Source organism: Apiospora hydei (genome assembly GCF_038363865.1).
Source record: "Apiospora hydei strain CBS 114990 chromosome Unknown utg000004l_segment0_segment0, whole genome shotgun sequence".
NCBI classification, from domain to species: domain Eukaryota; kingdom Fungi; phylum Ascomycota; class Sordariomycetes; order Amphisphaeriales; family Apiosporaceae; genus Apiospora; species Apiospora hydei.
In genome coordinates, this window is record NW_027117363.1 from 1,488,983 (window position 1) to 1,499,070 (window position 10,088).

Here is a 10,088-nt window from a genome sequence, read left to right on the forward strand (position 1 = left end):
TTCTTGGCATTTGCATTTGCAAGCAGGCAACCTTCCCAGAGCCATGGGGATGCCGCTGTCACTAGGGCCACTGCTGCGAGCCCAAGAGCCTGCGGCCCCCGGAACAAAACCAGAGCGCCCTGCAATTGGCCGTTCCCCGCAAAACTGCCCTCTAGCGTCATCTTGAGCCTATCCTGGCCGGGCCTAAATCCTTCAGTGCACGTGGGACCCAGTGGTCCTGGCTGAGTGAGCTGCGCTACGAAAACTGGGGATGAAAGTCCCAGTCTGAAAAAATCCATGTTCAATGACGGGCGCCTCTCTTATTCTTGTTTGGTAGTCGCCTTCGCTCGTTTCCGCGAATTGGAACGCCATCTACTGCCTTTTTCTATCAATCGCTCATTCAGATTCCAGCTGTATAGTTCACCAATAAGCATTTGCTTGCAGATTACGAGCTAGTCTTCGCATTGGCTGCCATTGCTCAGTGTCTGACACACATACCTGTGGTTGGCCATCTTGTGCTACAACTGACATCACCCACCACCACCATGGCCCCTCCCACTGGCCCGTTGAACTTGGACGTCGAAGCGATATCTGGTATCTGTGGGTAAGTTCTTCCTCCAAATCAAAGCATCAACAACTTCGGTATTGTTCCGTTTTCAGACTCGAGGAGATTTAGACATAATTTGTATCATGAATCGAAAATTCATGTCGCAGTGACGTTTGCCAAAAACACGCCAGCTAACATTTTTACCCCCAAAGGTCTATATCCATAGCAGCATGGATAGTCGTCTTCAGCCCGCAGATTGCGGAAAACTTCAGACGCGGTTCTGCTGAAGGTCTTTCATTGCAGTTCATCATCATATGGCTAGTCGGTGATGTTTTCAACATCCTCGGCGCCATACTACAGGGCGTTTTGCCCACCATGCTCATTCTTGCTATATACTACACCATAGCTGATATGGTCTTACTGGCTCAATGTTTCTACTACAAGGGCTTCACTTGGAAGGACGAAGTACCTCCGCCTAAGCCAAAGGCCACTCGCGTGCGGGAGATTGGCGAGCCGAACGAAAGATCCGGCTTGCTGGACGCACACTTGAGCAATAGGGAGCGACGTGGCAGCACCCAGAGCTGGCACAGCTGGGAACATCTTTCGCCCGCCGTGCCGATGATCTCCGACGTCCCGTCTATGCCCCCACCGCCGCCCACGAAGCTGCGCACCTTCTTCACCCACTCGACGGCCATCCTCATGGTCTGCGTCGCCGGTGTGGCGGGTTGGTACTTGAGCCGCCATGCCGCGGGCGAACATGAATCTGGACCCTCGGACGGCCCGCAGTTCAACCTCTGGGGTCAAATCTTCGGCTGGATGTGCGCGGTACTGTACCTCGGATCGCGTCTGCCGCAGCTCCTGCTCAACTGGCGGCGCAAGTCGGTCGAAGGCATCTCTATGCTCTTCTTCCTGTTCTCTTGCCTGGGCAACCTGACTTACGTTCTCTCTATTTTCGCCTACGAGCCAACTTGCGCCCACCCTGGACACTGCCAGCTCGGCGAGGCCGGCCAGATTTATGGACGATATATCCTCGTCAACCTTTCGTGGATCGCAGGCAGTCTGGGCACTCTGTTCCTTGATCTGGGCATTTTCGTCCAGTTCTTCATCTACAGCGGCGTCGATTATGACGAAGATGATAATACGTACGTCGAGGATGCCGAATCCAGCAGCACCGACGAAGAACGCTGGGATCAGAGGCCAATCTTGAGCGGGCCGGATCCGGGGCACCATAACTTGCACAAAACTGTATTTCTTTACTGGGTAACTAAGAAAGGGACATAGCGGCAACAAAAGAGGTTTGGTCTGGGTATAGCCCGCAAGGGTAACAAGACCAAGAACGTATACAGTTGATTAGTTTGGTTTTCAGTCGGAGTTCTGGGAAAACGGAAAATCAAAATAACGGGAGGGCATATTGATTAACCACGATAGTTTGTATCAAGAGTTCTGCAGTTTCTATAATATGTGTACTGTTGCTCTAGCCAAAGTTGCCCCCTTGAACCCATGTTTGTTGCTACTTCCCAATCCTTACTTGTCGAGAGGGGACGTTGTGGGGTCCCAAGCGCAAGGGGAATACTCCTTCGTCTCCAGCTTCGCCATATCCTCCTCGCTGATCTCAAAGTCATACACCTCCGCATTCTCCTTGATGCGCGAGGGCGTGACGCTCTTGGGCAGCGGCACGTGTCCCTTCTGCAGACTCCACCGGATCAGGACCTGCGCCCACGTCTTGCCGTACTTGGCCGCGAGCTCCTGCAGCACCTTCTCGCCGGCGCGCTCGCCCCGGACGACGGGGCAGTACGCCTCGACGGCGATGCCGCGGGCGCGGCACCAGTCGACGATGTCGTCGCGCGGCAGCCACGGGTGCACCTCCCACTGGCCCACGGAGATGATCCCCCCACCACCGCCGTTTTTGCCTTCTTGTCCGCCGCCGCCGCGCTCGGCCGCGAGCTCCTGGGTGTACGCCTCCAGCTCGTCGAGGTGGTGCACGCCGTAGTTGCTGACGCCGATGGAGCGGACTTTGCCCGCGTCCACGGCCTCGACCAGGGCCCGCCAGGCGCCCTTGCGCGCCTCGGGACCGCCGTAGGGCGCGTGGATCAGCATCAGGTCGATGTAGCCCAGGCCCGTCTCGGCGAGGGTGGCGTCGACTTGCGTCTTGGCGCTCTCGTATGACAGTTTCAGGGGCGCACTTTCGATGTGAAGAAGATGTGCTCCCGCGCGACACCATCTCTACCGCCCGATGATGAGGAAGCGAAGTCCCGGATCGCTTTGCCGCATGGCGCCTCGTTCCTGTACCCCACGGCCGAGTCAACGTGCCGGTAGCCCGCGGTGAGGGCCTCGCGCACGCAGGACTCGGCTTGCTCGATGGGACTGGTGAAAGGGGGTGTTAGCGGACTGCTTCTCTTGGCTGCGGTCTGTGGTATGCATTGTATGGCGGTTAGCGTTTTGGCGAGGAAAGAAAAGGCCACTTACACCTGGTAGACCTGGTGTGTTTCGTTCCGGCATTAGCGGGTTGGCTCTCGAACCAATGGCCCTACCTACAAACTGCTGCAACGCGGAGGGAGAGTGGAACTTACGCCGAAGCCAAGGCGGGGGATTTCATAGCCGCTGTTCAGCTTGAGGGTCGACTGGATTGTCAAGTTTGACGACATTTTTGCGGCGGTTCTGAGTATCTTATGCATCAAGATCGTTGGTATTGTCGAGATGCAGTTTGATTTACTTCTGAACGAATGGGAATTGCAACCTATTTATCCAGTCGACTTGTTGTTGAGCAATTCACGTCACCAGCAGGCACATCTTAAAACCGAGCGGAGGCCGAAGTTGGTGGAGACCCACCTATGATGCCGGTTCGTAAGCCGTCGGCGACCCGGCATGGCAACTCCATGAGTGAATGCGTTATGGCCTCTTAACTTCAGGAAAGGATAAAATACCTCGGGAAACCGATTACGTTGGTTATGCTTGGTAGAGCGATATACGGCACATGGTGCCTGTGCGGCTTCCCAAGGAGCAAAGTATAAGTGATGGTCTTGAAGAGCTACCATTGCCAATTTAGTCCAACACAGCACTGGCGTGTCAATCTTCAGATCGCATGGTTGTAGTGAAATACTATCGTTGCACTAGCTGTTGTATCTTCCTTGCAGGAGTTCATGTACAGTGATCATGTTCAGTCTGCGCACATGAGCCTCTAAATAGGCAGGCGTTACGGACCCAAGGCAGTTGATATTCGAATGCTCAGACACCCAGATTAGGAGACCATCAAAGCACACCCAAGCGTTTCCAAACGAAACTCGTACCACTGAGAAGCGCGGTCACACCAGTATATACACTCAAGCTGCCTTAGCCACTGCCGTAGCCCGCGCGCGGCAGCCCTTGCCAAGGCATTCCCCGGAGAAGGGATCCGCTGAGCGGGCCCGAAATGGCATGCCCGACGTCGCGTCTCACGCAGAGCTACCGAATACCATGACGGGACCGGCGGTTCCCTGGGTCTGGCCCTCGACGCCGCCTTCACTGACGTTCACCCGTTACACCACCTCTCGTATAATACCGGGCCACATCGACGTCTAACCCTCGATGAACAGGCTGTAGACGACGCAGAACAGGTAGAGAACCGCCAGCGACGACGAGAGGACCCAAACCAACAGCACAACCGTCGCACCAAAGAGGGCCGAGATGACGACGCAGGTCCTGAAGTGCAGCCTGTCGGATAGCGATCCCAAGAGGTCGGACCAGACGGTGGCCGCAATACTGATCAAGAGCATCGTTAGGACCGAGTCGAAGCCAGAGGCCCCGAACGCGGCGAGCAGGTACACGTGCAGGTAGTCTCCCGGGAGGAAGCAGCCAGTGGACTAGACGACGCTGGCCAACTGACGACCATCTTCATCCAAATATGCTTACATATGGTCGAGGCCTCGCGCCATGCGGACTGCATTCCGCCACTCAAGCCACCGATCAAAGCCCCGGTCCTCGGCTCGGAGCTACAATATCAACCCATCAAATGATACATACAACCGACGGCTTAATATCAGCACTTACTCAAACCTAAGCGGTTAATCTTGTAATGAACCGGAATCTCCAGAGCAAAAGCAGCATCAATTCATAACTGGCCCGTTCTGTCAAACTGACATGTACCCACCCAGTAACTCGAGAATGCAGGAGTCCCGCGTTCTCACCACAGAGTCTAGACACTTGTTTTTGCCGTGTCCGCCAAGCGGCTCTCGGCTCCAGGTGTCCAGTATTGGTCAAGCATCACAGAAGCTCAGCTGTCCCCATCATGATGCAAGGTGACACGTTGCGAACCGACGATCAATGAGACAAAGCTGCATCTAGCCATGAAAATGATTGGCATTTCCAGCCCGGACGGCTGAATATCGGGTCACCCGGGTCATCACCGGATTTCGAGGACTTGGCGACCGCATCGGCTGGTCCTTTACGTTTTTCGGCGACATATGATTGGTCAGGAGCGAGGCGGGGGTGCTCGATATAGCAGCGAGGAATACGACGCCGCTCAGCCCAGAAGCATCGAAATAGTTGAACACTGTGACTAATCTCGAAGATGCCAGATGCCACTTGAGCTTCTCGCGGTTAGCTTGCTACATAAAAGCCAGCTGATGCCTCGCTCTGGAGTCACTGATTGCTCTGTGCGATATCTACTCCTCCTCGCAGCAGCTCCAAACCTAAAGCATACCTTACCTTTCCCCCGTATTTCGTATATCGAGTGAACAACATGGACACTACCAAAGACTCCTTCATCCTGGAAGCTGGCCCAGATACTGATATCTGGAGGAAGCCTCCATCCAAGGATGTCTGGAACGGTACTTATAACCTTTAAGAAGCTATATATGGCAAGTGACAGACTAATAACGTTGGACATATAGCCCCCATCTCGCGCACTTCCTCGGGTCAGCTCAAGAAGTTCCAGTCAGCCCGCGTGACCTTCTGGGCCGACTGGACCGAGCGCTACGACCAGGGCGGCCTGCTGCTAGCTTTGAAGCGCGTCTCGGCGCCGCCGGCGACGCCCGACCAGTCGTCCGAGAAGTGGATCAAGACGGGCGTCGAGTTCTACCAGGGCGCGCCGATGCTGAGCACCGTGGCCACGGACCGGTGGGCGGACTGGAGCGTCGGCCCGCTGGGCGCCGCCGTCGACCCGGCCAAGGGCGTCACGCTCGAGATCGTCCGCGAGGGCAACGAGAACGGCAAGAGCGCATGGGTCTACCGGCTCCTGCTGGACGAGGCGGGCAACGTGAAGGAGAAGGTCCCGCTGCGGGAGATTTGCTGGATCTTCGCCGACGAGAACGACAAGGATGGCGAGGAGTGGCTGTTGGATGTTAGCCCGCTGGTTGCGAGACCGGCGAAGACGTCTTCGGATCCTTTGAAGGTCAACTTCTTCGAGTTCGAGGTCAAGTGGTCCTCATAGCCCTGCAAAGCCCACGAAGTTTGGGTGGAATTTCCATCAAACAAGCAATACTGTAAATGCTTTTAGCTGTATGAGAAAAGCCATTCGTACTGCCATTGGGAAAGTTGAAGAAATCGGCGGGCTTGTATCAAACGATCCATATTTCTCTCCAAATTGATATACAAAATTCGCATTCAGTTGCTTTCGCCCTGGAAAAGAAAGAGTTGATATTGGAAGTGCTCTTCGTACGTTTGGATAGATGTATGGGATTGCTATGGTTACCTGCATGTATTTCGTTAGTAAATAATAGTGTACCCGCTGGACGTCAGTGCTGCCACATGTTATTTCCAGCGTAGCAACAATCCACCAACGCTCACTCAACCAAGCAGTTAAACTGCTATAATTGCATAAGCAATTGTACGTCGCAAACACTCGCCTAGAGATGCGTATGCTCCGTTGAAGCTTTCTATTTTCCTTTTTCTCTCGTTTGCCCTCTACCGAAGCCAGCCCATCTCAATTGGGGTGCAAGACGTTTGAAGCGGTTCACCACCAACCATGGCGACTCCCGACACCTCGAACCTGACCTCGTCGACCCAGGTCTTCACCACCTATACGCTCCCGCAGATCCGGCAGATCCACAAGAGCCTCCATGCCCATATCGACGAGAAGGCCGCGCGCCTGCGCACCCAGGTCGGCAACAGCTACCGCGAGCTGCTCGGGACCGCCGACAGCATCGTGCAGATGCGGCACGACATGACCCGCACGCAGAACATCCTGGGCGAGATGGGCGGCCGCTGCGGCCGCACCGTCGTCGGCGGCAAGATCACGGGGCTCGCGCGCTTCCGGGGGCTCGACGACGCCGAGGCCGAGATGGGCTGCGTCGCGCGCGTCAAGCTGCTCGAGGCCTGCGGGCTCGCCGTCGGCAAGCTCCTGCGCGGGGCGCGCGGGGCCGCGGGAGGACGGGGCGAGCGGCTGGTGCTCGCGGCCAAGGTGCTGGTGCTGAGCCGGCTGCTGGTTTCCAGCTTCGGCGACATGGGCGAGCTGAACGAGGAGCTCCGCGCTGCGGTCGAGGCCGCGAAGAAGAACCTGGGCAGCTTGCGAAGGCGGCTTCTGCGCGGCGTCGAGAAAGTGCTGGGCAGGATCAGCGACGGGCTCGAACAAGCGGATATTCTCAAGGCACTGTGCGCGTACAGTCTGGCGTCCAGCTCAGGCACCCGAGACGCCCTGCGCCACTTCCTCAATGTCCGCGGCGAGGCGATGGCCTTTGAGTTCGACGTGGAAGAGTACGAGAAGACGAGAGGGACCGAGAACGTCCTCCAGGGCCTGGACCTGTACACCAGGACGCTGTTGGATGTTCAGTCTATTGTCCCATCAAAGCTCTCCGATGCTCTGGCAAGCTTGAAGAAAAACCCTCTTCTTGCAGACGAATCACTGCGAACTCTGGAAGGCCTGAAGCTTGACATCTACGAGAAGTGGTGTGGCGATGAAGTCCAGTACTTCACACCCTTCATTCGACACGACGATCTAGACGGTAAACAGGCTAAGGACATGTTGACCGCCTGGGCCAAGAAAGGGGGCGAGGCTTTGTTAGAGGGCATGAAGAAGATATTAGAGCACATGAATGAGTTCAAGGCCATTGTCGATCTACGGACCAACGTGCTGCAGCATTGGATCAAGGACGGCGGTAAAGCGAGAGGCTTCGACCCTTCTGTTATGCTTGATGGGCTCCGAGACACCATCAACAACCAGCTCTTGGGCGTCCTGGACGTCAAGGTTTCCAAACTCCGTCTCGTTGGATCCGAAGTCGGTGCCACGCTTGAGGGATGGCGGGCGGGCACCTCCGATCAGTACAACAGCCTATGGTCTGATGAAATGTTGGACCTGGACATGGGCGTTGGGTCCACCCAAGTCACGCACGAAATCCTCTCCCGTTTACATGGCAAGAACAACACGGTCGCGAAGGCGGTCACGGGCTACGAGATTTGGTACCGCCTGATTGACGACGTGAACGAAGTTGTTGGCCAGCTGCAACGCCAGCGCTGGGACAACGATGTAGAAGAAATCGAGGACGAGGAGACGATCGAGGTCCGCCAGAAGCTGTTGAGCAAGGATGACCCCGACAAGATCAACAAACGTCTGAACACAGCGCTTGAGCAGTCTTTCCAACAACTTGACGAAGAATTAAATACATTGTGGCAGAAGCATATCGGCAGTGCCGATAGTGGCCATATCGCCATGTATCTACTCCGTGTTCTGCGTGCCATTCGCATGCAACTACCGAAATTGGACAGTACCAAGTCTTTTGGTCTGGAGAGTTTCCCATCTCTGCAAGAGAAGCTTGCTATAGAGGTCGGGCTCGCACCGCTGGAGGGGTTCTCATCGGACGCGTTGGCGAGGACCCGGGTCACTGGCCGAAGCCTCTGGGAGGGCGAGCCTGCCCTGCCCACCCTACCGTCACCCGGCGTTTTCAAGTTGTTGCGAGACTTGATCAGGTCAATGGGGGATGCTGGCCTGGATCTTTGGAGCCCCTCGGCTGTAAACCTGCTGAAGAAGACATTTGGTAAACAGCTTGGCGATGCCTGGCGAGCTGCGTTGGAATCAGATGGCGCTATTACCAAGACAGATGAGCCTATGAAGGCCAAGGTACCGGGTGAAGAAGAGAAGAGCGAGGGCGAGAAGGACGAGAAGGACGAGAAGAGCGACGGAGACGAATCCCTTGGAGATGAGAAAGAAGGGTCTGAAAAGGCTTCTGGCGCGGCAACGAAGGAGACCCCTAGCACCGACCAGCGGCAGGATCTGCTTATTCAGTGGTTGTATGACATTCATCTCCTCAAGGTGTACCTGGGCACTAGCGAAACTCCAAACGAAGAACTGAAGAAGCTCGCGGATGAAGTGCTCAAGAAGACTGGTCTGGAGGATGGAGTCAGTGAAAGACTCCGAAAGGCGACACAAGAGTACTGGAGACGGACGAGCCTGTTATTTGGGCTTCTCGTATGATATACCCAAGAGTCAATTGAATTTTCATATATGCGCTTGCTTGCGATTACGCTGCTATTTTTTACAAGAAGATCCCATGGTGACATATTATCATTTACAGCTGAATGAGTTATAGCTTGTGACGCTTCGCGCCGGAAGCAAGCTTGGCAAATTCCGCCTGCGGGATGCCCGTGATGAATCGATCCAAGCCGGCAAACACCTCGGCCACGTTCTGCTTGTCCAGGATCTCCGTTTCGGGCTTCCGGATGAGCGCCTTGATGCCGGTCAAGCTGTCGCCGACGAGGTGCTCGCCGAGGCGGTCGTCGATCTCCTGGAGCACGGCGGCGCGGAACTTGGCGTCGCCGCCGTCCTTCTTGACGTCGATGTCGAAGACCTTGTTGACGAAGCCCGTCTGCAGCAGCTCGTCGCTGGGGATGCGCCGGCTCATGATGAGGGCCTCGTTGGCCTTGCTGATGCCGAGCCGCTGCACGAGGGCGCGCGAGGCGCCGCCCTCGGCCACCAGGCCCAGGGACGAGAAGGGCGTCAGCAGGAACGTCGACGGCGTGCAGTAGACGAAGTCGGCAAAGGCCACCAGGGCTGCCGAGAGGCCGACGACGGGCCCGTTCAGGCCCACGACGAGCACCTTGGGGTGCGTGTAGAAGGCCTGCGTCGTGTTCAGGTTGTTGGCGACGAAGCTGCGCAGCCATTGCTGGTAGACGTCGTTGGAGGGGCCATCTTCGGGCGTGGCGCGCGAGATGGACACGTCGGCGCCGCTTTATTGTTGTGTGTGGTTAGTTGGGTGTGTTTGGTATTTGGGGGATGACATGCGCGCTAGTAGATGATGCTGGCATTGATGAAAACTTACGCGGAGAAAAAGCGCCCCTTGGCTGTGAGGAAGGTAATGAAGACCTCGTCGTGCTTGGCAATCTCGCGCAGGATCTGGGAGAGCTCGTAGTACCCGCTCAAGTTCAGAGCGTTGAGCTTCTTCTCGTTGCAGATGGTGACAATGGCGACACGGCCGGTGTACTCGACCGTGAAGGTGCCTGAACGTTCCGTCATGGTTACGGGAGGTGGCCTTTTGCTTTTGGGATGCCTAGACAACTGCAATTGAGCCCGTATTGGTCATTAATGGGTTCTAATGAGAAACTGATGTATGCTTTTGGGATTCCTGTATGATTGATAGTTGAAGGAGCGGACAGG

At 56.0% G+C, this 10,088-nt stretch overlaps 6 protein-coding genes across 6 annotated transcripts; 3 read left to right on the top strand and 3 right to left on the bottom strand.

Moving 5' to 3' along the window:
* Positions 1-524: 524 nt before the first annotated feature.
* On the top strand, positions 525-1,807 carry PG997_002975 (PQ loop repeat-domain-containing protein; the record flags this gene model as incomplete). The annotated part of the gene is made up of 2 exons (XM_066807290.1): positions 525-583; positions 739-1,807. The coding sequence occupies 2 exons, from the start codon at positions 525-527 to the stop codon at positions 1,805-1,807; spliced, it is 1,128 nt and encodes a 375-aa protein (XP_066670908.1).
* A 243-nt stretch (positions 1,808-2,050) lies between these two features.
* On the bottom strand, positions 2,051-3,171 carry PG997_002976 (uncharacterized protein; the record flags this gene model as incomplete). Its single annotated transcript, XM_066807291.1, has 4 exons — positions 2,051-2,683; positions 2,710-2,890; positions 2,993-3,003; positions 3,097-3,171. The coding sequence occupies 4 exons, from the start codon at positions 3,169-3,171 to the stop codon at positions 2,051-2,053; spliced, it is 900 nt and encodes a 299-aa protein (XP_066670909.1).
* A 909-nt stretch (positions 3,172-4,080) lies between these two features.
* Positions 4,081-4,766, bottom strand: PG997_002977 (uncharacterized protein; the record flags this gene model as incomplete). The annotated part of the gene is made up of 2 exons (XM_066807292.1): positions 4,081-4,365; positions 4,704-4,766. The coding sequence occupies 2 exons, from the start codon at positions 4,764-4,766 to the stop codon at positions 4,081-4,083; spliced, it is 348 nt and encodes a 115-aa protein (XP_066670910.1).
* Positions 4,767-5,243: 477 nt separating this feature from the next.
* On the top strand, positions 5,244-5,933 carry PG997_002978 (uncharacterized protein; the record flags this gene model as incomplete). The annotated part of the gene is made up of 2 exons (XM_066807293.1): positions 5,244-5,331; positions 5,395-5,933. 2 exons carry the CDS (start codon positions 5,244-5,246, stop codon positions 5,931-5,933), a joined length of 627 nt encoding a protein of 208 aa, XP_066670911.1.
* A 534-nt stretch (positions 5,934-6,467) lies between these two features.
* Positions 6,468-8,909, top strand: PG997_002979 (uncharacterized protein; the record flags this gene model as incomplete). Its single annotated transcript, XM_066807294.1, has 1 exon — positions 6,468-8,909. One exon carries the CDS (start codon positions 6,468-6,470, stop codon positions 8,907-8,909), a length of 2,442 nt encoding a protein of 813 aa, XP_066670912.1.
* A 109-nt stretch (positions 8,910-9,018) lies between these two features.
* On the bottom strand, positions 9,019-9,947 carry PG997_002980 (uncharacterized protein; the record flags this gene model as incomplete). The annotated part of the gene is made up of 2 exons (XM_066807295.1): positions 9,019-9,661; positions 9,754-9,947. 2 exons carry the CDS (start codon positions 9,945-9,947, stop codon positions 9,019-9,021), a joined length of 837 nt encoding a protein of 278 aa, XP_066670913.1.
* Positions 9,948-10,088: the final 141 nt, after the last annotated feature.